Source organism: Muntiacus reevesi, chromosome 3 (assembly GCF_963930625.1).
Source record: "Muntiacus reevesi chromosome 3, mMunRee1.1, whole genome shotgun sequence".
In the NCBI taxonomy this organism is placed as follows: Eukaryota; Metazoa; Chordata; class Mammalia; order Artiodactyla; family Cervidae; genus Muntiacus; species Muntiacus reevesi.
In genome coordinates, this window is record NC_089251.1 from 109,829,169 (window position 1) to 109,856,784 (window position 27,616).

The 27,616-nt window shown below is 53.8% G+C and overlaps 1 protein-coding gene across 1 annotated transcript in view; it reads right to left on the minus strand.

The window, feature by feature from the left end:
• The window catches only part of RUNX3 (RUNX family transcription factor 3), a 65,415-nt gene extending 57,774 nt beyond the window's left edge, over positions 1–7,641 (minus strand). Inside the window, exon 1 of the mRNA XM_065927533.1 lies at positions 7,521–7,641. Coding sequence (XP_065783605.1) covers positions 7,521–7,578 — 58 coding nt within the window. The 5' untranslated portion in view covers positions 7,579–7,641. The remainder of the gene's footprint in view (positions 1–7,520) is intronic.
• Between the last annotated feature and the right edge of the window lie 19,975 nt (positions 7,642–27,616).

Sequence of the window (27,616 nt, forward strand, 5' to 3'; positions counted from 1 at the left end):
GCAACCAAGCCCAGGCGCCATGATCATTGATCCTGTGTCCTAGAGCCCCGGAGCCACAACTACCGAGCCCACGTGCTGTAGCCACTGAAGCCCACTCGCCCTAGAACCCGTGCTCTGCCATGAGAGAAGCCACCACAGTGAGAAGCCTGCATGCCACAGCTAGAGAATAGCTCCTACTTGCCGCAACTGGAGAAAGCCTACTCACAGCAACGAAGATCCAGCATGGCCAAAGATAGATAAATAAAAATTGAAAAAATTTTGGAAAAGCTACAATCAAAAGAATTAGAAATAAATGCTCCCCACGATCATTGCTTCATGTCGCACAAACGACAGCATTTTTGTGTTTTCCCTCCGGCCTTTTTTCTAAGGTGGACCTGCTTCCACGGGTGGTGTCCTCCGCCCTCTGGGAGGGGACACGGCTGCTCTATAGGGGAGAACCAGGCTCAGTGCCGTGAGCCCTCGCTACCCAGGACATGGGGCTTCTTGCTCCAGCCATCTTGTCTCTGTTGCATCTTGCTAGCCGGAGCTGTGGGTGGGAGGCTACGTCCATGGGGGCAAGGAGGATGGAAAGAAAGTCCTCGGGGGGGGGCACTTCTTGGGGCCGTAGTGGTGTGTTTGTCGTTAGCTACAGGGCAGCTGGGCGAGTTGAGTCTGAGGCAGGGGCATGACCAAAATGGACCTCCCTTCTCCTCCCCATCCCCTTTCTTTTCACCCTTTTCATTTGTGCACCCCACGTTTTCCTTCCCTTATGTCTTCCACTCGCTCTACACCCAGCCACTGTTCTCCTCTTTACAAAGGTGAGCAGATCCCTGAAATTACCCTGCATTCGAAAAAAAGCCCAGTGGGCAACCCTTCACCCCAGAGGGGCCAAACGCTATGGTGGAATTTCAGTCAGATGCTCTGGGGGGCGGCTAACTTCGGTCACCTCAGCAAATCGTAAGTTATGGGCATCCGCCCTCTCCGCCCACACGTAAGTCTGAACCTTTTGCCAAAAACACTTTTCCCAGACGCAAAAGAAAACCCCAAAGAGGAACCTAAACCTTCACACGGCTGTGCCGATTGGACATGAGGGCTCAGACTCCCACCAGCAAGCGTTGTTTCAAAGAACGAGCCAGACGGTGAAGAGGAAGTAAGGGGAGAAGCTGGAACCCTCCCGAGGGTCCGTGTTGGTCCATCCATTCATTGGTCCTTTCACTCCCCCTCTACTTCCTCCTCAAAGCCCATCCTGCGCCGGGAGCACCCCGCTTGCCAGGAGGAGGGTAGGGGGTAGTGCGGGCAGGAGCAGGGCACTCCTGAGGCCTGGAGAGGAAAAGCGGGGGAACCCAGGAAGGCTCCCCAGAAGGGGAGGTCTTAATAGACTGGGCCTTGAGAAGAGAGAGATGAGTTTCTCACCTTCCCCATCCAGTTCAGAGTCAGACTCTTGCCCAGGAGGAACAGGAACACTACATAGTCATAATTTCCATAATTAGGGAGGTCTTGCCTCTGCGCCAAGCCCTGTATTAAGCATGTAATATACATAAGCTCATTAACACACCCAACATGCCTTAAGGTGGCTACCGTTTGTTCTCCCCATTGTACGGATGAGAAAACTGAGTTCAGAGAGGCCACACCTTGCCCGCGGCCACATAGCAAGGAAGTGGCAGGACCTGGCTGCAGCCTGGGCTTGTGACTAACTGCGTTTCACGCTGGCTCTTCTCCATCCCCGTCTCTCAGAGCCATTGACAAGGGGCCTGACGGTCCTCCTTACAGGCTCCCTGCGCTGTCCTCTCCAGGGGATCACCAGGGGGTCGGTGTTAGAGACAGAGCTGTGGGTTTGACACGGGAATGTCCGCCGTTGGTGAACGGGGCAGGGCACAGGGCCGAGAGAACGAGGAGGTGGCCGTGCTGAGCCAGCGCTCACTACAGGCCAAGCGTCATGCAGGCCTTCAGGCCAGGGCTGCCTTCTCTCTTGCAACCTCTCTAGCCCCATCTTACGGAGGAGGAAACCGATTCAAAGAGCTGAAGTCACGTGTTGGGTCACCCAGCTAACCTAACAGCTTCAACCTGGCCTGACTCCTGAGCTATGTGTGAGGTCACGTGTGAGCAAGTGGCTGGGGAAAGTCGGTGTTCCCGCTATGTCCCGGCCTCACACAAGACCACATGCCTCTCTGGACCTCAGTTTCCCCATCTATAAACCAAGGTGGAGGCGCTCTGCCTGCCAGCTCCAACGTTTCTCCTGAATTCACTACTGTTCTTGCCTCTCGCTGTGTCTCCAGGTAGGACAGCCTCGCTCCCAACCCGGCTGTGTTCCTCCAGGAGGTGCCGTTTCAAGGAGGATAGGGAGGAGGACTCGGGCTCCAAATCCTCCCTTCCCACCTCCCCCTGTCCCCCTAACTTCCAGCAGGTAAGGCAGGCTACTGGGCACCAAGGCGGGAGTGACTGAGGCCCAGACCAGCCTGGGTCTGAAGCTCCCGGGAGGCTAGGGGTCCTTGATGGCCACAGGGTCCTGAGGAATACTGCTGGCAAGAGGGGATGTGTGAGCTCAGTCTTGGAGACTGGGTGAGGTTCCTTAGCTGCCAGTAGGGCACCCCCCTGCTTGGTGGGTTGGAGGAAGGGTCTGTAGATGAGGCATCCCCAGGAGACGGCCGGAGGACCAGCATCCTTCTGACCCACTGAACCCTTAGCCCAGACTCCAGTCTCCCCGCCGATGAAGGCATCAAGACTGGCTGCCAGGTGAGGATGGGGTGGGGTGGGTGGGGCGTGCCACTGCCTTCCTGCTTTCAGAGCCTTCTGGAAGGTCAGGCCCTGTTGCTTGGGGGCATCCGACTCCTGGCCCCCATCTCCCCCAAGAGCTCCCCCCCACCCCCCGGGTAGCCGAGGAGGCCTCAGCTTTGATGCGGCCACCTCCAGGCCAGGGTGTCAATGGGCTCTCTATGTGACCAGCGGGGCCGCTGGGGGCCGCCGGCCGCCGTCGTGGGCACGGGTGAGGCCTGGACACACAGTCCCACTGTGTGGGGCCGCCTCATGCCCGCCCAGACCCTGTGGCCAGTGGGGGGACTCCCAGGAATGCCCTTCCTGCCTGGGGGGTACTTTGGACAGGCAGGGTGGTCTGGGGAGACGGGCGTGTGCAGGGCGGCCTCAGGAGCCGCCGTCAAAGGGGCTCCGCAGAGGTGGCGCCAGGCAAGCGCCAGAGTGGGTGTGGGTGGCTGGCGGTCAGTCCCTTCATCTCCTGGGGCTGTGGGAGGAGGGGAAGCTGGCAAGGTCACGCTGCTCGGGGTGACCAACCATCGTGGGGTGCCCGGGACTCGGGAGGGTCCCCTGTTGTTTGCCCACTGCCTAGAGCTGAGCAAAGGACAAAGTGAGTGGCCTCTCTGGTCCGAGCCCCACTGTCTGGTAACCTCTGAGTCAGACTCTGCCCAGGGCCATTCTGTCCACCCCCTGCCTCTGCACAGGCCTGCCTCGCACCTGAGAGGCGGTTTCCCATTCCTTCCAGGTGTCTTCAGGGGCAGAGCTGCTGGCCAGCTGCCCACCACTGCTCAGAGAACCCCAGCCAGACAGGCCCATCCTAGTCCCCTTCCAGCACCTCACCCCACATGGCACCCCCCAGCCACCCCAGGAGGCACCCGGCATCATCACAGCCTTTCCTGCTTCCCCACCTTGCCCCCTGCCTGGGACATCCTTTCCCCGTTGATCACTTCCTCACCTTGCAAGGCCCAGCTCCAGGAGAACTGTCTGGCCAGTCGCCCTCTCTGATCCCCAAGCCCTCGTGTTCTTAGTCCTTTTTAACATTTATCCCAACCCGGTGCAATTTTCGGCTCACCCATCTCTTTCTACACCAGACCGTGACTTCTTCAAGGGTAGAGAGCCTGACCTAGTCACCCTTGCAGCTGAGCTCCCGGCACAAGGCCAGGCTCAAGATAATTCGAAAAATGAAGACGTTTAGCAAGCGCTAACTCTGTGCCAGTACCCTGCTTGTTTAATTCTCTCCAGAGCCCATGAGGTTGGTGTAATCATCGCTCCCATTTTACAGATGGGGAAACAGGCACAGAGAGGTGAAGCAACTTGCCCCGAGCTACAACACTCTGAAGGGCAGAGGCAGGAGTTGAGCCTGGAGCTCTGATTCCAGAAGCCAGCTTGAATCTCATATCTCCTCCTTGATGAGCTTGTGTGGAATTACTGAGTCAGGAAAACCTTCATCTCCCTGCAATTCCTGTACGTGGCCGTTTAGACCCATTTCCTGCAGTTCTCTCCTTGGAGGGGTGCCCTCCCTGAGTGTCCTGGGGAGGGTGCATTTTGGGGGTGCTGTGAGGGGGGCCCTGCTGCAAGAGGACACCCCAGGGGGTGCAGAGATAGGCCTCGTGGGCAGATCCAGAATGAAGGTGCTGGCCCTCCAAGGGCTGTGGACAGGCCCTCGGGCATTCCCAGGCCACAGTCCCGTTTGTCTGGTGGGGACCCCAAGGCCCATAGTCATGCAGTGTATTCTTAGACCTCAGCTTCCCCAATTGTCAAAGAGAGGATCCATGCCTAGGAGATCCTCGGGAGAAGCAATGGGAGAAGGTGGAGAATTGCACCCCAGGAACCCCCTTCACCCTCTCAGTGTCTGGAATGCTGCCATCAGTCTGCCGGCTCAGTGGGATAAGCATCACCCTCTTCTCATCTGCTCCTCACCCTCTAATTCAGGTAGGGATCAAATGCCTCTCCACACTCTCCCCATCCTCCCAGGTGGCTCAGTGGTAAAGAATCTGCCTGCCCCTGCAGGGAACACAGGAGACCCAGGTTAGATCCCTGGGTCAGGAAGATCTCCTGGAGGAGGAAATGGCAACTCACGCCAGTATTCTTGCCTGGAGGATCCCATGGATAGAGCATCTGGCCAGCACACATGCACGCATGCCAGGTTCTCCCCAAACCTCTTCATCACAGAGAACTGAGAGGAGTTCTGGAATCTGGAACCCAATTTGAAAAACCTCTCAAGAGGTGGTGATGCCCTGAGACCCGCTTGCTCTACCACTTCCGGTTAAGGAACCAGGACCATAGGCCTGAATTCAGGGACTCCATGGACTCAGGCAGGAAACACATGACGTCTTTCCTTTCACTGACCTCTAGCTAAAGTTTAGCATCTTTTTTCCATGGTGACTTTATGGACATCCTTCAGTCTCCTTAGGGCTGTCACGATTCTCCTGAAATTCTGTGGACGCCCATTCCTGTCGCAACACGGCCCTTACCATCTCCACTGAGAGGCCCGTGGTCACAGTGTCACACACTGGCTTATTTTATAGTTTGAAGACAGCGTTTCTATAGATTTGAGGGTTTTTTTTTTCCATAGTTCTTTGTATTTTGTTTTATGCATTTAAAAATATGACTCTGAGGAGTCCATAAGCTTTCTGCGAGTCCACAAAGGTCCCCGGCTCCAGGCAGGTTAAGGACCTTGCGTGGATTAGCATGAGGCGAGAGTTGCAGGACCCCGGGGTTGGATCTCTCTCGAAAACCTCCAGAGACAGAATCTGGGAGGCAGATCCGTTCAAGTGAGTGGGAAGTGGGAGGGATAGAACTGGGCAAGAGAGTGGGGCCAGATTGCGTGGACAGGACTCGGAACTTCAGGGAAAGCTTCAGACAGCAGACTGAGCACCCCCCCCCCACCACACACACACACCCTGGCTTACCAGATCACTCCCCAGGGATCAGCGCGCTCTGCCCGGCAGCCTCCCATCTCTGTGCACACAGCCAGCTCAAAGCCCAGCTGTCCCCTCCCTCTCCCTCCGGGTCACCTCTACCATCTCTCAGGAGCCCACCCTGGGTGGGTGGCCCTTTAGTCCCGGCTCCTAAATTTCCTTTGTTTCAAGCTCAACGTTTCTCCATCTTGCTCACGGAGGGAGAAGTACAGATTACAAAGACCCAGCAAATGGTTTTTATAAACTCCTGTTTTCTTGCCACAGCACTGCCTTTAATTAGCTTGGAGGACCACAAAGGGAGCAGCATTATACTAGGAGCTGCTGGAAGGAAGGAGCCCACAGCACTCGGCTCCCAGACCCAGGGCTATTGCTGGTCACCGGCCACCAGCAGGTTTGACGGGAGTGCCCCCGCCACGGGGACGGCAGCCCCCCCACAACCCTCCTCTCCCCCCACTCAGCACCCCGTCTGCAGCCACACAGCCTGCCTCAGACCTCTTCAGGGAGGAGGAGCGGGTCCAGCCCTCAGACAAGCCCGTGCAGAAGCCTTTGAACAATAAGTACCCAAATGTGCCTCGGTCCCTGCACGGAGCTGGCTGCCCAGGGACTGGCTCAGAGTCAGTACACAGCGGGACAGGCAGATGGGCAGATGGACAGTCAGACCGGCTACTGCATCTCAGCTGACCACCTCAGCAAAGCAAAGGCAGTGCCAGGCCCCCAAGCCCTGGAGTTCTGCAGTCCACTCCATCCCTCTGTTCCAGAGGAGAAGTCGGCCCCGTGTACAACCCCGAGGCGCTGCCCTCACACACAGGCCATTCCCAACCTCAGGCAATCAGAATGCACAGCCAGAGGGGCCTTCATTTGAGGCACAGAGAGGTTAAGTAACTTGTCTAAGGCTGCCCAGCAGGGTAGCCTCAGGGTCTCTTGACCCCCGATCTCAGGTGCCACAGCCCCATCTGGGCTCCCGCTACTTGGGGGGAAGGCAAAAAGGTGTTTTCTGAGGCCCGGGCACGTCACCTCGAAGGGCCAGACAGATAGGAACAGTCTCCGCCTGAGTTCTAGCCTCAATCAGAGGTTCCCAGCGGGGGATCTGGGAACTAAATCCTTTTTGAGGGACAAAACTTAGACCTCCGGGTCCCTCTAGGCCATAGACAGAAACAACTGATTTCTCCCCGTGACCAAATTCACAAACCTTCCCGAGGCCTGCTCCCCGCACTCTGATCCAGGCTCAGGGCCACCCAGAGTTGCATGCATTCCAACAAAAGCCTCGACCCCTTCCTCCCTCTGCTTCCCTAGTCCCAGGGGTTCCTCGGAAAATGCAGAGTTAGGGGAAGGTCCTTGGGAAGGTCTCTGAGTCTGCCAATGTAAGCCTTGCCCCCTGCCTGCTCTGTGGCCCTGGGCAGAAGGCGGCAGGGGCCCTGGGGAAAGGGAGGATCTGAGCATCTACCTGAGCACGGGTAGAGGGTCTGAGCACCCCAGGAGGGCCAGGGGCTAGGGGTGCAGGGCCCCGGAGCCCCACAGGGGAGGCAGGAATCACACCCGTGGGGTCACAGGGGCACCCCCGTGGCCTCTCCATCTCAAGACCCTCAGAGCTCTGATCTTTGAGGTTTTGAGGTCTTGTGGTATCCATGACCTCCACCAGGAACGGTCCCCACCAGGAACGGTCCCCACCAGCTGAGGATAAAAGTCCACAAAGATGTCCCACTCCAGGAGACCACGGAGGCCACCAAGCCCAGTTCCCACCTCCGGCTTTCAGAAGCCAGCGGATTTAGGTAACCAATCCTGGGCCCTCGAAGGCAGCCAGGGTGGGCGGTGGAGGGTCGCGGTCCGAGGCCTGGCCCCAGCTCCCCACCCGAAAGGGCGCTCATTACTCACCGCGGATGAAGGTCTGCGAGTAGGTCGGAAAGGAATCGAAGATGCTGTTCGATGCCATGCCCCGCTCTGAGGAAGGCGAGGTTTCAGCCCTTCTGGGGTTGGGTTGGGATGGATTGGTTGGCTGTTGTTTTATTTTTTCCTAGCTACTTTTGAAAATAAAGTGGGGGGGGGGGTTGCTTTTTGTTTGTTTTTTTTTCGTTTTGCCTCTTCCCCCCCCCCACCCCCACCTACTGCTACGAAAAAGAGAAAAGGAAAGAACGCGAGAGTGTGTGTGTGAGCGAGAGAGGAAAAAAATCCCCAAGGAAAGTAAGTTTCTGTTTGTACCCAAGAATTTGGATTCCCGGTCCCACAGGAATGTCTCGCCACAAATTTTCAACAGAAGCGCATGCAGAGTGTATCATTAGATGGCGGGAAGGGGCCTTCAGCAGCCAGGGCAGAAGTCGCGGGCGGTGAGAGCAGAACAGCCCTGCCCCGAGCGCCTCGGGAATGAATGAATGAGGCTCGCCCCCGTCAGAGCTCAGCTCAGTGGGTGCGAGGGCGGCCAGGGGTGGGAGGACCGGGAGCCAACCAGCTCCGGCGCAGGGCCCCCCGAAGGCGGCCGAGGGCCTGGCCTTGTGGTTCTGTGGTTGAGGGACCAGGCCTTCACGGTGTCAACTCAACCTCAGCTCACAGGATGCAAGAAGCTAGCTCGCGGCCTTGGCTCATTGGCTGGGCGGCAGTCACCTGGGCCGTGATGTCAGAGCCTCTTAGAAGATCTTGTGGCTGCCTCGCTCCCTTTTTAGAAAAAAAAAAAAAGAGAGAGAGAGAGAGAAAAGAAAGGGATGGCTTTTATTTGTGGGGCTGGCCTCAGCACGCGGCCCAAAAGCAGAACTGAAAGCGGCTGGAGCGGGAGTGGCCGGGCGGTGGTTTGGATCCTGTGGGAGACTCCTTTTTAATGAAGGCCAGTGTGGGCCCGGGGAAGCAGGGAGCCCCGGGAGCCCAGATCCCTCCAGGGCCCCCCATCTGGGCTGTGGGTGGTTGTCACCCGGCCATCGTCAACCAATTCAGTCCCAGAGAGGTGTCCACACGTGCGGCTGGGTGGCGCTTCAGGGAGATTTTATGAGAGTTGGTATCAGGCACCAAGGGAAACACATGAAGGGGCGTCACCGGAGCCCGTGGGCCTCCAGAAAGGGCTTCCTGGGGAAAGCCGGGGGCACGGCCTTGCCAAGGGGCCTTGTGCAGAGCTTGGGGTCTGAGGCCCGCACCCAGTCATTCAGGGCCCTTTGCTCTCTTTGCCCACCTGAGTGTCTCTATGGGGTTCTCTGTTCCAGCCTCGTGTGCCTGCACTTGCCTGCCTCTGGGCCTTTCCTCTTGCTCTCCGGTCCCCACTGCCTCCAACCCTCCCGGCTCCCAGTGCCCTTCGTCAGCCCTCTTTTTTGAATCCTTCAACTCCCAGAGGGACTCAGAAGTAGAAAAGACGAGGAGGATGATTCAACTTCACACTTCCGTGTTTTCCCAGAAGCCGGTCAGGCTTTGGGGGGAGGGTGGAAACTTCACCATTTCCCTGGAAAGCTGTACTACTGTCCCATTTCGTGGGCCAGACCACTGAGGCCCGAGGCATTGAAGTCAGCTCGTTCAAGGCCACACAGTACTCTGAGTGGAACTGGAATGTCAGCCTCTGGCTCATCAGGCTGGGCCTCAGCCACGACACCCCAGGGTTCTGTAGCATCCTCTAAGCCAAATCCTGAGGCTCCCAAGAGCCCTCTGCAGCCTGGGCCCCACCACCTGGCCTCTCCCAGGGAGCCCAAGCTTGGGCCCAGGCCCTGTCATCTCTGTAGGCTAACACAGGGAAGAAGGGGCATCCGGGGGAGGAGGAGCTTGTCCCAGGTCCCGGGAAGACTTGCTTCTGCTCACCGCCTCACTGGGTCACCTGGGAGTGGGATGCCCTTGGAAACTTGCGGCCTGTGTCTCACCTGAGTCCTCCTGGAGACTCAGTCTTCTGTTCCCTGTGGCAAGTGGATTGGGGTGGGGGTGGGGGTTCTAACTTCTCCAGGGAGGAAGCAGGTTTAAGTGAAAGGCGCAGGGCTCTGAGGTCAGATTCAACTTCTAGTCCAGCTCTGCTGAACCCCAGCTGCAACGCCGTGGGGCCAAGTCACTGCCCTACTCTGGGCCTCAGCTTCCTTTCCTGTAGAATGGGGATAACACATTTCTCCGAGGACAGGCAACTAGGTGAGGACACCGTGACGGCTGGTTTCCTTGCCTGAGTCTGGGTGATGTAATCCGGGCTCTGTTATGAGTAAGTGCAGGAAAAGAGCCATCACGGTCACATAGGAGGATAGACTGCCCCTGCTGGAAACTCATTGGCTGGCCCGGCCTGGGCAGGGCTGGCGGGGTAGGGATGGGGGTGGGTCAGTGGCACAGCCCGCCAAGGGGCATTGGCCCTCCTGGCTAAATTTGGAGTGTTTTGAAGTCTGCCATGTTGTGAAACCAATCAGAGAGGAAAACAACTGGAAAGACCCCCCTTTAACAGAATGGAAACTGAGGCCCCCAGAGGGGCAGAGACACACGCTGAACTCACCAGTGAGTCAGTGGAACCCGGGCCCCTTGCTTCCCAGCCCAGGAGCTGTTTCCACTCTGCCAACGCCGCCTCGAGTTTCTAACGTACCACCCTACGCACTTGGCTGTTTTTTCCATACATAAGAGTGGGCTCCCCCATAACACCTATAATTTGGTCACTCTGAGGGACTCCCCCTCCCTGGGAAGCTGAGTTCAGGCCCGGGGGGGGGGGGCGTGGGGCTACATCTGTGAGGCAGGTGGCTTGTTGCCTTCCTGGGACCACGCAGCATAGGCCTGCTGGGCGACAAACTTGGTGTCTCCCTCAAGAGGCTTATAATCCCCGCGCGCCCTTTCAGAAGCGCGCACCAGACTTTGTACGAACCTCTGAAGGCTGCCAGGGAAGAACCTTCCTGAAGCCTGCCTTTGGTCCTCATGAGCTATGAGATCACGGGCAAAAGGCTTTTTCCTTTGAGCCTGCTTCCTCGCCCGTGAGACGGGACCCACTTACAATTGCAGAGGATTAAATGAAAAACACCGTGAACATGCCCGGCGTGTGGCAGGTGCCCAGTTCCCAGGACTCCTCTTGCTGCCATCTGACCATGCACCCTCTCAGGGTGTAGTGAGTAGTCGAGTATCCTTTTGTTCTCCACTGGAAAAAAAATATCCAATACCATAGACGCCTCTGAACTGTTTAGATCAGGTTAATCCAAAATTTTGGTTGAAGAAGGAAATCATTGGAAAAAAACAGTGATGCTCCTTTTTTATGTTTATCAATGTGTACCAAATGGCCTCCCTCTTGTTCTTCTGTCTTAAATCAACCCAGAAGGAGTCTGCTACGATGTCCAGGTTTGTCCTCTTTAATGTGCGATACAATTGTAAAGATGCTTATGAAGCAATTAGCACCCGGTGGCAGTGCTGACCCTTTTGCCCAATCTTTCACAATGCTTCACCCACACTTAATTCAGTTTATTTTTTAGCAACTTGCCTTCACTGAATCTTTCCAAGGTATTCAACCTTGGCAATTTTTCATAGAAACAGACGCCTCCGCCTTGCCTCACACCACCCGTAACATCACGTCACCGCTAGTGAGGGTCCAATGATGAAAACAGAAGCCACTTAGGGTGACGGAAACTGAGGAAGGACGTTGGCTCAGGGATTATTGGAAACCCAGGCGATGGAAGAGCTGAGAAGACAAACAGAGGTGGGGAGGAGCCCCAGCGGCAAGAAGCCACTGACACCTGAGGGACACAAGGAGGAGTGGGGTCACCAGGGCCCCCCGTGGAAGCAGGAGCATCGTGGGCCCGTCTCGCACTGGAGCCACGGAGGAGACTCAGCCGCCACGGAGAGGCCCCTGAGACAAGGAGGAAAGAAACTTCTCCCTTCCTCCCATCCTTCCATCTCCTCCCGGTGGCTGAATGGAGCTGGGGCAGGCTGACTTAGTGGAACCAGACCTCTGGATTATACAGCCAAACAGGAGCGTGAGTAGATAGAGCTAAAGGCAAAGTGGCCCAAAGCTGGCATGGTAGCCCTTGGAGCTCTGTAACCATGGAAACCCAGCGGGAACCAATGGGTTTGGGAACAAAGCCGGCAGATGTTTTGTACATTGACAGCTCAGTGGGCTGGTGGGGCCAGAAGGTGAGGGTCCCAGTGAGGGACCTGCCAGCCAGTCCTATATCCCCTGGTATATTACCCCAGAGAAGGAAATGGCAACCCACTCCAGTACTCTTGCCTGGAGAATCCCAGGGACGGGGGAGCCCGGTGGGCTGCTGTCTATGGGGTCACACAGAGTCGGACACGACTGAAGCGACTTAGCAGCAGCAGCAGCATGTTACCCCAGAAGTACCCGTGAACCCCATGGGCCATTTACATCAGGGTCAGTTAAGAAAACACCTACTGTGAATGGTGATGAAATTCGTTTTCTCAACCTGTGTGCAGAGCTGATGATTTCACTAGAGCTTTGGGTGACTGACTGGGGAATCACAAGCATTGGCTTCCAGGCCTGTGTGTGAACTTTACAGAGATGGCACCTTCTGAGCCCACGGGACCCTCCCAGCCACCTGTGGAAGAGGTGTGTCTCTTCACTTTTCTGATGAGGAAAAGACTAATCCCAGGGATTAACCCCATGTTTTAGATTCTAGGTGTCAGCAGAGCCAGCTTGGAGCGAATAGCTAGCAGATTTGAGGTGGGCACGGGTCTTCGAGTTCAAATTCCAACTTTCCAGCAGTCAATCACATTGCTGGGCCCAAGGAAGGTGCTGGAATGATGTCTGAGATGTACTGCAGGCTTTCCCAATGGCTCAGCAGGTAAAGACTCCGCCTGCAATGCAGGAGACGCGGGTTTAATCCCTGGGTCAGGAAAATCCCCTGGAAAAAGGAATTGACAACCCACTCCAGCATTCTTGCCTGGAGAATCCCATGGACAGAGGAAACTGGCGGGCTACAGTCTATAGGGTCAAAGAGTCGGACACGGCTGAAGCGACGGAGCACGCTGGCACGCAGGCTGCCCAGCAGGCTCCACCTTCAGAGCTGAGCGCAGAGACATCCAGATAAAGATGTCCCCGGCCCCATCTCCATCTTCTGTCTCCCCACCAGCCAGGTCACCACCCCCTGATCTATCTAAGATCAGGGTAGCAGATGAGTCCTGCAAGCATGCAGCCTACCCAGGGGCCAGGATACATAGACCAAGGATGATTAGCTAAGAACCTACCAGGTGGGATGCACATGATGAGAGGTTTATGCACAGAATCTCCAGTGGTGGGCTCTCAGGACAGCCCACCATGCAAAGTGGTCTTCCGGCCATTTCTCAGGGGCAGTCAGAGAGGCCAGGAGACCCGCCCAAGGGCACCCAGTTTGCAGGTGGAAGAAGCAGGATCAAACCCAACCTGCCCACCATCCGCTTTCTGGGCTTCTCCCCACCCCGCCCCCAGCTTCTCTCTTTCCTGTTGTTTGTTTCAGAAAACTGCTCAGGGTGCCCCCTTCAGAACTCCCCCCTCCTTCTCCTCCACCTTCCGGCCTCAGCCCCCTTCTGCAGGCAGGCCTCCCTTCGCCGGACCCCTCGCTGCCTTCCCATGGAGCTGCCAGAGGCTTGGGGGTACTGAGGACAATCCTGTAACCATCTTTACTCTCAGCATCTGCTTCACCAAGGACCTCCATCGCTCCACGTGGTGGCCTTGCCTTCCACCTGGAATTCCACCACTAGCAACATGTTTGGGCTTGGATATATTTCAGTCACAAGCTCTCTGTCAAGAGACAGACAGAAGTGGATGGAGGAGTCACAGAGCCCCCTGAAGAGGGAATAGCCCGGTTGGGTTGATCAGCTGCCCCCTGGATGGGCTTGCTGCCTCCCTCTCTGGACCGAGTTTCCTCACTGCTTAAAATCATGATCCCTAGGCCCCCTGGCCCACCGCCCCCTGCACGCGAACATCCTGCGCAGACACAGCCGAGATGGTTCGCTCCCTTTTACAGCTGGGGAAACTGAGGCTGGCAGAGGCGAAGGGACTCACCTGCAGTCTCAGGCGTGGTAAGAGGGAGTAAACAGCAGGCCTGCTGCCACCACCTCCAGCCGCCCCTAGGGCCCCCCGACTTCCCTTGTCTCCCTCATGTCCTCCTGCCCCAGGGCGGCCGAGGAGCTGGAGTCTTGGGAGTCAGGAGAGCTGGGCAGGTTCCAGCTCCGGCACTTCCTGACTGTGCGACGCTGGTGTCAGCGGGTCCTTGCCCAACCTCAGTGCCCTCGTCTGTGAGACGGGGAAAATCAAAAGCCTTTCTCTCCTCCCAGGGTGGGCAGGTGAGGAGGGACCACCCCGGAGAAGAGTACAGTAGGCAGTTGGCTGGGGTAAGCTGTTTTGGGGCTGACGGTCTAAGAGCCTGGGCAGCAATGCTCATGGGGGCTGTGTGTGGGGTCTGGGGGAGAGCAGAACTGGGCGGCAGGAGGGGGCGTGTGCCTGACTCACCACTGCCCCAGGGTCCTTGGTGCCCCCCTGGCAGACCCCTGCCTCCCGCCCAGCCTCACCAAGGCCCTGCTTCCAGCAGCCTTGACTCTCCTGGCTTCTGAAGGCCGACTCCAGTCAAGGGCCCCCTGAACCCGGGTTTCCAGGAGATGTTCCTTTGGGAGCTGGAAAACCTTGCCCATAACACGCTTCCTCCCTCAGAGTCCCAGGCCCCTCAGAGGAAGCAAGAAAACCCCAAGCTGTAGCCCCTTTTGGCTCATAAAATGATCTTTTTCTCTGGGTTTTTTTCCGGTGGGATAATCTATTTTTAGCATCAAAGAGTTCTCCGCAGTTCGACCTGCGGAGGGACTGACTTCGTGTGACCACAAACCCTGCCGGAGGTGGGCACCCCTCAGAGGGGTGGTGGCGGGGCAGGAGGGCAGCGAGGAAGGGTGTCTCCCCCCACCCCCGCCCCCAAGGGCTGCAGACTCTGGCTCAGGGCTCCTTCTTCTCCTGTTCAGGGAAGGCTTGCCAGGCCACCTCCCCACACCCAGTGCTTTCTCCCCACAAACCCGAAAATAATAATAACGGTAATCATAAATAGCACCTCCCACAGGCCAAGTCCTCTCCCAAGAGCCTCAGGTAAATGAACTCATCGTCACAAACAAGGAGACTGAATCTCCGAGAGCTTAAGCGACTTGCCCCAGTTTGACTCAGGATGGATGGAGCCGGGATTTGATAGTCTATTTTATCAGCCGCTGGTCTCCTGTTAGTGCTGAGGAAACAGAAGCTCAGGGAAACGAATGAATGCGCTCAAAATCACCTGGAGAGCAGACAGCGAGGGCAGGATCTACCCAAGGCGGCCGACTCAGAGCTTCTGGCTCAGACCCGCACCCCAGCCCCTGAGCTCCCGGGGTGCAGCACCTATGGACTCAGTTCATTCTCCCAATAAGTGGTGTTTGGGGGTGCTGGGCAGCATGGGGGCTGGAGGTACTATAATCTTCCATCTTCCTGAGGAAACTGAGGCTCCAACAAGAAAAGCCCCCCCCCCCCCCCCCGAGTTTGCAGAGTTAGGCTGTGGTGGTGAACCTCATCTGCTGGAATTCCTGAAGGCTTTGCTAAGTTTTGCTGCCAGCTTCCCATCCCCCACCCTCCACTCCCGCCACATACCCACCCCCCAATCCCTGCTGCTTTCTTTGAGGGGTTTGGGCCCCCAGAGGAGTCTGGATAGGGCTGCAAGTTTTAAAAAATGATTTGGTCTTAATGATCCACCCCCTCCCGCATCTCCCTCCCTTTCTCTCTCCTTCAATCGAAATGACCCCGTTTGCAGGGGTGTGCCGGCCAGCAAATTTGCTGACCCAGGCAAAAGGAAGGGGGGGTGGTGTCATTATGCGGTTGGGAAATGGTGAGGCATTTCATATGCCACCGATCTAGTATCCCAGGAATTTCTGCTGCCCTCAAGGAAATTAAAGAATTAGCTACCATCCAGGGCTGTGGCTTCCTCTTCACTGTGCGCGTGCATTTTCTTTACTTTAAATAGGATGCTCTGAGCATCTGCATGTAAGTGGCAGCATTGTAGGAGGAAGGGGGGCTGCCTAGGGTAAGGAGAAAGTCCCGGCCAATGAGGCTACAGGCTCAGAGAGGGGCAGGAACTTGCCCTAGGTCACACAGCCAAAGCCAAAACGCAACACCACCTGACCTGTGGCTGGATTTTCTTTCCATGAGGTGAGGTTCTGTGAATAATTTGTTGTGTGAAATCAAACAAATTCTTTTCCCCTCTCAGAGTCATTCTTCCTTGTATGTAAAAGGTAGGAGTGAGATCACTGTCTTAGTTTGAGTGTGTGTGTGCTAAGTCACTTCAGTCGTGTCTGACTCTGCGACCCTGTGGACTGTAGCCCAGCAGGCTCCTCCGTCCGTGGGATTCTCCAGGCAAGAATACTGGAGTGGGTTGCCATGCCCTCCTCCTCCAGGGGATCTTCCCGACCCAGGGATCAAACCCATGCCTCTTACGTCTCCTGCATTGGCAGGCGGGTTCTTTACCACTAGTGCCACCTCAGAAGCCCTCTCTTAGTTTCGGGGTCCCTCCAAAGACAGACCTTGAACCTAGGGAATAAGTGTAAGCGGTTTACTTGAGGGATGGCAGCAGGAAGCAGGAGTGAGGGATCAGGGAAGAGGCACAGGGAAGGGAAGGCAGCCCATACAGGGTGCAGGAGTGGAGGTTTGCTTCTCCGACCCCTGGAGCTCCTACCCTCTGGGAACCCTCTGAGGAAGTGGGTGGAACCCAGGCAGAAGTGCTTCGCCAGAGGCCAGGAAGCTGCAGTATGTATCTACCTGCTCCCGTCTCTCCTTCATTGAGGGTTATCCTAGGAATGATGACCCTTCAACAATTCTTGTCACTCCTCTGGACAAAGGTCACTCAAGACCAGAAAATGTCCAATCGGTGCTTTAGGGGAACTCTTTGGGGAGGGTGTGTGATTTCTAAAGCGTCTCTTGGCTCTGGGAGATAAGGATTTCGTATTTCAAAGACATCTTCCTCAGTATCCTCTCAACCCTTCTGAGCTGTCATGACCTCAGGGAAGTGATGTATTGGCACAGTAGTTGTTGGTGTTCAGTCGTTCAGTTGTGTCCGACTCTTTGCAACCCCATGTACTGCAGCACACCAGGCTTCCCTGTCCATCACCAACTCCCAGTGTTTGCTCAAACTCATGTCCATTGAGTCGATGATGCCATCCAATCATCTCATTCTCTGTCCTCCCCTTCTCATTCTGCCTTCAATCTTTCCCAGCATCAGGGTCTTTACCAATGAGTCGGCTCTTCTCATCAGGTGACCAAAGTATCAAAGTTTCAGCTTCAGCATCAGTCTTTCCAATGAATATTCAGGACTGATTTCTTCCAGGATGGAGTGGTTTGATCTCCTTGCAGTCCAAGGGACTCTCAAGACTCTTCTCCAACACCACAGTTCAAAAGCATCAGTTTTTTGAGAGTCTTCTTTATGGTCCAACTCTCACATCCATACATGACTATTGGAAAAACCATAGTTTTGACTAGACAGATCTTTGTTGGCAAAGTAATGTCTCTGCCTTTTAATATACTGTCTAGGTTAGTCATAGCTTTTCTTCCAAAGAGCAAGCATCTTTTGAGATGTAATTTAACTGACACAGTAGATGCGGCACAAAATCACTCCCTGCCTATCCCAGAGCTTGAATATCCCCTATCCATGCTTCAGCATTTTGGACATTTAAAAAAAATATGTTATTTATTTGGCTGTGCCAGATCTTAGTTGTGGCATGTGGGATCTAGTTCCCTGACCAGGGATTAAACCTGCATGCCCTACATTGGGAGTGCGGAGTCTTAGCCACTGAACCACCAGAGCAATCCCCTTGGATTCTGATTTTTAAAAATTGTTAAAAGCCATGAGGATCAGGGCCTCAGGGTGCCCTTGAGGAGGGTGGTGCCAGGGAGTAGGCTGATGGAAGGAGAGCCTGTTCTCCATCACTTTGGCTGAAGAAGTCTGCCTTGTTTATTAGTTTTTATCTCAACTTTTTTCCCCTCAAAGTTACTTAAACAGTCAAGTACTTCTATAAGGCACTCTTCACCAATCCTCACAGAAAAGTACATTCAACTTTTAGTACTTACTCTATTTCTTTAGGGACTTCTCCAGTGGCTCAGACAGGTAAGAGTCTGCCTACAATGTGGGAGACCTGGGTTCAGTCCCTGGCTTGGGAGGATTCCCTGAAGAGTGGAATGACTCCCCACTCCAGCACTGTTGCCTGGAGAATCCCATGGACAGAGGAGCCTGGAGGGCTACAGTCCATGGGGTTGCAAGGAGTCGAACACGACTGAGTGGCTAACACTTTCACTTTTTTTCTGTTTCTCTAAATGACATATTCACCAAGCTCATCGTGATTCTTCAGTTTTAGACATTACCTACTGACTTTCCCCATGGAAGAGGATTTAGCTCCTTTTACTTGAACTTCTTACCATGCACCACTTCTATCCTTAAGGACAGTAGTTATTTTGGTTAGATGACCTGTTAATATTTCCTTTTTTCAGCTGGGTACATGCTTTCCCAGCTGGGTCATACAATATGCTCTGATCACATTTCCTTGATTGCATTGCCTTTTGTTTTCCCTGGAGTTATAATTTGTTTAGCTTTTCATTTGCATAATTTTCTGTGTGCTTACCACAAATGTATTCCTAAACTCTCCACTAATCGTCCACATCTCCTATTATGAAATTCAATAGCATCTATTCATTTAAGGAGTCCTCTCTTCTGGAATCTTCTAACCTGCTCCAGTCTGGACTGGTTGCTCTCCAGGTCTGCTACTCAATTATCAACCAGAGATCTTTCTACACTGTTATCCTAGAGTTCTCTTTGCCCCCTCTTCCACCAGAGGCTCTGTTTTCTGGATCCTCCCTCTATCTCTTGGTTCACTTCCTTGTTTTGATGGAGCACATCCAATAGTAGCTTCCTAAGAAAGGGTGCCTAAGAGGTAGATTTATTTATGAGCACTTGATTATGTCATTAGTCATACTTCATGGGTAGTTTGGCTGGCATAGAAATCATAGTTAAAATAATTTTCTCTCTTCAAAGTTATCTCTCCATTGTCTTCTTGCTTCTTATGTTGCTGTTGATGCGTCTAAAGACGTTTTGATTCTTAATCTCTGAAAATAGCTAATTTTTTTTTCTCCCTGAAAGTTCTGAGGATATTCTTTGTCCCAAATGTCCTAAGATGCCACAATTACATGCCTTTGTATGGTTCTATTTTCATCCATTATTCTAGACATTCCATTGATTCTATGATTGACTTTTATTGTGATCAGTCCTGGGCAGTTTTCAAGATTATTTCTTTGATCATTTTTTCTTTCTCACTGGTCTCTCTTTCTCTTGAGGCTTCCAAATTTATAAATAATTTAAGAATTTCATAAATTCTAAAGTTCTATCCTCTCTTATTTTCTGTTGTGTTTTGGTAGTCTTTCAGGGGAGGATATCTTCATCTTTCTCTTTCCATGTCTCTATTCTCATTTTTGTTATAGTAATTTGAATTTGTACTTTTCCATTTTCTAATTATTACATTTCCTGTCTATTCTTATTGCATAGATGCAGTACCTTCTCTTACCCTCTGAAGATATTAATGATGGACTTAAAAATATATTTCATCTCCCTGTCTAGTGTGTTTCTTTTGAGTTGCTTTATTTTTCCATTAAATTTTGTCTTATCTTTCTTGGTAGAGGTTTTCTTCATATGGCTGATAACCCTCGGCTGTCTGCCCTATTTATAATAGCAAGTACTAAACTCTGATTGGAAGTTCTGTGTAATTGTGTGAGACGGCCCAACTCTGGACTTCATAGAGGGATCAGACTAGATCATTCTCTTGGGCAGTACCTTTAAATCTTTCACCTTGATCTGTTCAGATTCCTTGGGGTAGACTCTCCTAACGTGCTTAGAAGGTACTGGACTGACTGCCAGTGTTTGGGGGCAAGAGGGTTGTGAATGCATATACATAGCATTCTCTTAATCCTTCATTTTTTATGCCATAGCTTCTGCCTTTTATGTGGTTGGTCCCTGCCTGTCTAGAGACCCTCTGCTTTTTTTCTCTCCAAAAAATAAACCTCAAGTATCCTACTGAGATAGGAGAGAGAATATGGAGGTCTAACTGCTTCCTATAGACTTTCCTTATCTATGTATTTACTATCTATTTATTTGGCCACATCGGAGTTAACTGTGGGACTCGGGATCTTCACTGCAGTACACGGACCCCAGTTGTGGCACATGGGCCCCAGAGTGCTTGGACTTCACAGTTGGCAGTACGTGGGCTTAGCTGCTCCATGGCCTGTGGGATCTTAGTTTCCCGACCAGGGATCGAACCCATGTGACCAGGGATCGAACCCATGTCCCCCGCATTGCAAGGGGGATTCCTAACCACTCTTTCAAACATTCCTTCTGTTCTCAGCCCCTTCCCCACCCGCATCTCTGGATGTCTCTCCTGTGCCCAGACCCCGAGTCTTTGGCGGGCGGTGGCTTGCCCCACAGATGCTTTCCAGGCTCCTACACTTTGCTACTATTAATCTTTTCTCTTTCTCTCTGACCTTGTAGTCAGATAACCTAAAATAACCCTTCAAACCAAAAAACACACCAGCACCAATCACCTAGACAACAATAGCACCCCACACCTGGGAAGAAGAGGTAAACACAGGCCTTCAACCCACTCCTCTGTTTTCTAGGTTGTGGCGAAGATTTTGATTGAAATAAGGATTCCAGATCTATCTTGTTTGTGTTTGGGAGGACACAGCTTTAAAACACGTGAGTTCTTCATGTTGAGGTTTGACAGAAAACAATAAAATTCTGTAAAGCAATTGTCCTCCAATTAAAAATAAATATTTTTAAAAAGGGAGTTCTTCCCGAAATTCATTTATAAATTATATTAGCAATTCTAGGATTTTTCCATAAAACTTTACGAACTGTTTCTAAAGCTCTGCAGAAAAATAAGTGACAAGGAAAAGACAAGACAGTTCTGTAAGAGGGAAGCAAGAAGGCTTATCATGCTTGATATCAGGATCTAGGATACGTTAAAGTCATGAAGTCAGAGAGGTACTAGCACGAGGCGATTAGGCCAATGAAGCAGAATGAAGAGCCCAGAAACAGATGTCTCTGCAAGGGTCCATCAGTCAGGATCCTGCAGGAAACACGTGGCACCCCCCAAAGACTTGACTGAAGAGTGTTTCAGGCAGCAGGGCTTTGTGGAGGTGGGGCAGGACGAAGGCAGCCAGGAAGGTATGCTGATGCTTCCAGTTGCTAGCAGCAATGGGAAGCAATGGGAAGTCATTGGGCCATTGGGATGAGGGGACGGGGCGGGGAGATGGCTCAGGAGTCCAATAGCTCTGGGAAAGGAGGTGCCTCACAGAAGGAATGCAGGCCAGGTGAGGAGGGAGCCCCTCCAGCAGCGCCTCCCTCTGGCTGAACCCAGCAGGGAGGTCAGAGAGCACACAGACCAAGCAAGGAGGTCACGGACGGCCGCCTCCAGGTGCGTGGAGCAGGGGTGGAGAAAGGTAACAAGCAGATCTGAGTTGGGGGAATGGAGAAAAACCAATACATGTGGAACTAGCCAAGCATCTCCCAGGTAGTCCACTCAAAGGTTCCACAGATGGTGCAAACGCCACAGCTCCCAAAGTGACTTCTTCAGAACCTACTTGTCCTTCTTCTGTGAGTGGCACAGTCATCCACCCTGTCCCCAGGCTAGGTCCTGGATCACTCTTCTCTCTGACTGTTGGATTTCAGTTCAGTCGCTCAGCTGTGTCCGACTCTGCAACCCCATGGACTGCAGCATGCCAGGTCTCCCAGTCCATTACCAACTCCCAGAGCTTGCTCAAACTCATGTCCATTGAGCCGGTGATGTCATCCAATCATCTTATCCTCTGTCGTCCCCTTCTCCTCCTGCCTTCAATCTTTCCCAGCATCCATGTCTTTTCCAATGAGTCAGTTCTTCGAATCAGGTGGCCAAAGTATTCGAGTTTCAGCTTCAGCATTAGTCCTTCCAATGAATATTCAGGACTGACTTCCTTTAGGATTGACTGGTTTGATCTCCTTGCCATCCAAGGGACTCACAAGAGTCTTCTCCAACACCACAGTTCAAAAGCATCAATTCTTTGTCGCTCAGACTTTATAGTCCAACTCTCACATCTCTACATGACTACTGGAAAAACCATAGCTTTGACTAGACGGACCTTTGTTGGCAAACAACGTCTCTGCTTGTTAATATGCTATTCACCTTCAAAACAATCCCCGTGCTCCTCCTTGTCTGGTGGGATGGCAGCTCATTCTCCATCTATCAGCCAGGCAGATGGAGAATCAGCTAGCACTCCACCTATGCTTTCAACAACTCATTTTCTGCAGGAAACCCCCTGCTCTGTCCCCCCATCTTCCTTCCAGGCTAGGTGTGGTGTCCTCACATCTCCATGACTCTGCCCCTCCTATAATCTCTCCCGAGAGGCCTGCCTGCCCCCAGCCCTTGCTTCTTGTCTGTAGAAAGCTCACGCCTCCACGAAACTGCTCCGTCATCCAGCCTCCTTGCTCGCTCCGTATTTCTAGCTGCTGTCATTCCTATGTCTGGCCCTCTCCACCCTCTGTGAGTTTGCAAAAACAGGAAGTGTGTCTCCAGATCCCAGAAGCAAGCACACATGATGTTTGACGAACGAATCCATGATCGCGTGACCTCTCCTTTTCTGAAATACTGAAGAAGAGAAGGCTTGGGCTGTGGGGCTCGACGTTCGTGTCATTTACTCAAGAGTTGCGCGTCGTGCACTTACCATGTGTCACATTCTATGCCTAGTGCTGAGCGTCCAGGGTTAACACAACAGGCGGGATCTCTCCACTCAAGGGACTCAGAGGCTGAAGGGGGAAATCGACATTCGACAAGTAACTTCACAAATAATTAGTTCATTTTAGCCATGGGTGAAGTGACATTTTACAGAGTCAGGAGCCGTGGTGACCCGAGGGGAGGGGTGAGGTCTGTGAGGAGCGGGCTAGGTAGAGGGCAGAACATGGGCCAGGGACCAGAGGGGGGCAAGGGGCCAACCTGACCCGGGAGCTGCAGATAAAGGCTGTAGGCCCAGGGAGAGGGGAGGCTGAACAGGTGGGGACAGCTCTGGAAAGCTGCAAAGGCACCCAGAGGTGAAGAGAGTGTTGGTAAGTCTTGGGGCAGGGGTGTAACACGGTCAGATGTGCACGCTTTAGGTTTTCTCCAGAGAATTAGTTGAAGGGGTCTGTGTGTACACACACGTGTGCAGGCTGGAGCCCCTGTCACCAAGGACAGAAGGACAGGGTGACCCTTCACCCTCCCTCCCTCCCCACACCCCATGTGGGGGCTTCCTGTTAAGGTTAGCCCTGGGGCCCCATCCCTACCTCCCTGAGATGAGGCTGTCTCCTCTGAACCTGTCCCCTGACTAATACCCTCCATGAGGGGTCTCCCTGGACAGCCCCACATTTTTGGAGAAGGGGACAGCCTGTCCCAACACCACACCCTAGACCTGCCTGCCTGTCATGGGTTGAGTGGTGACTCCCCAGCAGAGTCTCCAGAAAATGTGAAGGTTACTTTACCTGGCAAAAAGAGGACATGACCTTGTATGGTAATGATCATGCATGCTCAGTTGTGGCCGGCTGTTTGTGAACACATGGACTGTAGCCCGCCAGGCTCCTCTGCCCATGGTATTTTCCAGGCAAGAATATTGTGAAATGGGTTGCCATTTCCAAATCTAGGGGATCTTCCCAACCCAGGGATCATCTCTTGAAGCTCCTGCTTTGGCAAGAAAATTTCTTTATCACTGAGCCACCTGGGAAGCTCGATACGGTAACCCAGGACTGAACCCAGGTCTCCCACATTGCAGGCAGATTCTTTACCAGCTGAGCCCAAGAATACTGGAGTGGGTAGTCTATCCCTTCTCCAGCGGATCTTCCCAACCCAGGAATCGACTGGGGTTTCCAGCATTGCAGGCAAATTCTTTACTTTACTTTACAAATTCTTTACTGAGCTACCAGGGAAGCCCGCATCTATATGGTAACAGGTGTGGTTAAGTTACAGCTCTTGAGCTGAGGTTACTTGGGTTTATCCAGTGGGCCCTAGATGCCATCTCATGTGTCTCTGAGGCAAAGGAAGGCCCCTTGGAAAAGAGGAGGCGGGGACCGGAGGGATGCGGCCGCAAGTCAAGGAATGCTGGCCCCACAGGAAGCTGGACGAGGCCAAATAGAGACTGTCCTCGAGAGCCTCGGGAGGGAGCACTGCCCTGCCCACACCCCGACTTGGAACCCCTGGCCCTCAGAACTGTGAGAGAACAGGTTTCTGCTGTTTCAAGCTGTCCAACTTGTGGTGGTTTGTTTTGGCAGGCCTAGGAAACTAACGTGCAGCTGAGATCCCTCCTCGCTGGAATCCTGGACTGGCGGCTTGGTGCTCCGTCCAGGGCCTGACAGCATGGACCTCGTGTGTGAAACACGACTGGGCCCCTGCTTCCAGAATGCCTCCCTGGGGCTGGCCACCCGGCGTGTGTTGCTCAGCGCACAGCGCTCAGCCGAACTGAAGTGAGCTTTGCATGTGGAAAGGCACGGACTTGCCAGCCAGATCACCCACACTGCGTTCACACCCCTTCTGCCATTTGCTCCACGGCACAAGAGACGACTCGTGTCTATAAATGGGGGTGACGACAGCACCCGTCCAGGCGGTGGGTGGAAAGGACTTGGATTAAATTTGCCCCTCTGCCATCTGTTGCTGTGCATCCAAGGCGAACACCTCAACCTCTCTGAACTTGTACTCCCAGCTGAGGGTCAGGAGGGCATCAGGGAACTGGATCTGGGGCAACCAGTTGGCAGGTGGTTTCAGCAAGTCCCCGTGGCCCCAGGGATCAGCCCCACAGGCTCAGCTTTGCCCATCAGCCCACCCCAGGAGGCCCCTCCCTTGACCCATGGCCCCTCATAGGGCCAAGGACCCTCAGAAAATGGTCTTGTCCCTGGCGTGGGGGAAGGGGCCCTCCAAGAACCTGGAGGGGCTGAGGGGAAGTTGCCCGCCCCCAACCCTAGCTCCTACCCACTCTGCCCCTACGCCTGGAGGTTCGAGTTCCCTCTTTCGAGGAAATAGATAAAAGAGCTTGAAGTTGCCTCCGGGTAGGGGGAGGGCGGGAGGGGAGCTCAGCTCTGTTCGCTGGTTGCTCCGTAAGTCGCCTTTGACACGCTCCCCACCCCTACCGCTCCATCGTCACCCTCACCTGCTGGCCAAGGTCAGCCTTGTCCCCATTTAATGGATGGGAAACTGAGGCTCAAGCCAGGCAAGTCACTGACCCTGCAGGTGAGGGGCTGCTCCACAGCCCCGAGTGGAGCCGGGCTCTGCCCCTTGGAGCCCCCTCCAGGCCCCCCACCCTGGGGTCAACCCCCCACTCCTGACTTCCTCCTCTCCCTGTAGTCAGTCATCTCCCTCCCTAATTACAAAAGCCACACATGTACAATGCTGAACCCTTGGGAAGACCAAAGAGAAGGAAAAAATGTAATAATCAGCTTACTTAGAATTAAACACTGTCAATACTTTGGTGTGTCTCTCTCTCTTGAGTCAGGGTCTGTCTATTTCTCTCTCCATTTTTCTTTCTTCTTCCCAGATGTCATCACCATAGCTGAATTTTCATGAATCCACAGCAGGCAATCTTCCCCTGAGTACACAAGCTTTGGGGGATCTGGGGACTCCTGAAAACTACACACAAAATCATGTCAGATATGTAGTTACCAGCCCCTCATTTTCATAAAATTCCCAAAGGAGCCCAGGGCCCAAATTAAGGTTAAGAATCCCCCTCTCTTCTGCCCGCTGGCCCAGGTCACAGACGGAGCTGTGACTGGGGGAGGCTCGCCCTTTGGGTGTCCTGGAGGACGGCTGCCCTTCAAGGTGGGCTCCGCAGTACCAGGGGGGTGCCTGCGGGAAGGAGCTCGATGACGTGGGTCTTTGTGGGTCTGGGGGTTGTCACAGCACAGATTCCCAGGTCTGCAGCCACTTCCCCCCACTCCCATGTGACAGCTCTCCAAAGAGCCCTCCACCAATGTTTGAGGAGTCCCCTCTGGTTTCCGAGGTGCCCTTCACTTGGGGAGCCAGGCCAGTGTGTTCAGCCACCTCATGTGTGGCTCCCCGGGGCAGAGAGCTGAAATGGCAGGAGGCCGCATTGCTTTGCTCAACTCACAGGTGTTCATTTAGCACCTACTGTGTGCCAGGCATGAGTCTCAATTCTAAGATTCACAGTGAACAGAATAAGGTCTCTGTCCTCCTGAAGTTGGGTCCTCGGCGAGGACACAGATGGTCAAGAACAGCAAACAGGTAAGTGGGCGTCATGCTGGGTGGAGCCCGTGAGATGAAGAAAGTGAACCAGGAACAGGGAAAAAGAGAGAGGGAGGGGCAAGTCCAGGTAGGTTGTTGGGGGATCCCTCAGCAGGTGACATATTAGCAGAGACCCCTACCCCCAGGAAACGAGGGGATAAGTCACGGGCATTTAGTCCAGAGAAGTGTATTCTACCTGATGTGAAGAGCCTATTCATTGGAAAAGTCCCCGATGCTAGGAAAGGCTGAGGGCAGGAGAAGGTGGGGACAGAGGATGAGATGGTTGGATGGCATCACCGACTCAATAGACATGAGTTGGAGCAAACTCCAGGAGATGGTGAAGGACAGGGAAGACTGGCGTGCTGCAGTCCATGGTCTCAAAGGGTCGGACACAACTCAGCGGATGAACAACCACAGTGTATTCCAGGCCACAGCAGTAGCCAAAATGGGCTTGTGCAGAGGAATGGTAAGAAGGCGCCTGGCTCCCCGCCTTCCGACCGCACGAGGTCAGCTCCACATGCCAAGGGTCAACTGAGTCAGTCCGTGGTCAAGACCACTGGTGGCCAGTGGTCAGTGGACACAGAATGAGGTGGCTCTGGACCTCAGGTCGCCAGACTTGGCAAATACAGGAGGCAAAATATCGCCTGAGATACACTAAAAAATGATTGCTGTTTATCTTAACTGGGAACTCTGTATTTGATCATCAGTCCTACCTGGGTCTGGACTGTGGACAGGTGGACCTCAAAACAGCAAAGGAGATTCAGAAGGAACAGCTGGTGTGTCTTGCTGGAGCATTTGCCCTGAGTCCTGGGCAGGCCACGGGGAGCCATTCGGGAAACAGTGGGAGCAGAGAGGCTGATTTGCATTTGGGAAGAGTTACTTGGGTGGGAAAAGGGGTTTGAACGGAGATAGGTAAGGTATCTTACCTATCTTACCTATACCTAAGGTATCTACCTGGAGGCAGGGAGGTATCCGGGCTTTGGTGATGTCCCGGTTTGAATGCCAAGGCCTGAAACAGGATAGTAGCTGGAAGTGACAGGAAAGCGGGGAGATGGGTTCGAGAGGCACTTAGGATGCTGGCTAGAATGAGCCAAGTGTGGCTCTGGCATTGTAGTCTGGAGGCTGGGTGGATGGTGGTGAGAACACCGGGGTGGAGCCTGTCTGGTGGGGGGCATAGGGTGGAACACGGGGCAGAACCTGGGAGGTCCTGAGGTGCGAGGGGTCCAGGTTGGTCCTGCCATGTCTGAGCAGGTCTCCTGGAGGAGGTGTCCAGCAGGCAGGTAGAGGTATCGGTCTGGAGCCCAAAAGCAATGGGGGCCTCACCTGCCTACACAGGGCCACGGAAGGATGGGTATGAAGAGATCCAGATGGAGGGCAGGAAGCTGGGACGCACAAGCCGGAGGGATGGGGAGGGGCAGGTGAGCTCAGGAAGGTGACTGGGAAGGAAGAGGGGGTCCAGGCCAGGGTTTGGAAGGGAGGTGTCATGGATGGGAGGGAATGGGGCAGAGAGAACCTGAGATGTGACCGTGGATTTGGTTAGGAGGATGGCGTTGGTAATTAATGGGGTGCAATTCAGGTGAGTGGGGTTCAGTGGAGGCAGCAGAAGCCAGATCATCTTCATTGATTCACTCATCCATTCATCAATTCATTCACGTTTCAGACTTGGAGCAAAGAAGAAAATGGCCTTTGGGGGCCCAGGGCTGGAAGGGCGGGAGGGGTGTGGCCAGGGGACCGTGGCAAGGGTGCAGATGAAGAGGTGAGCAGCCCAGAGGAGCAGAAGGTTCCATGGGAGACAA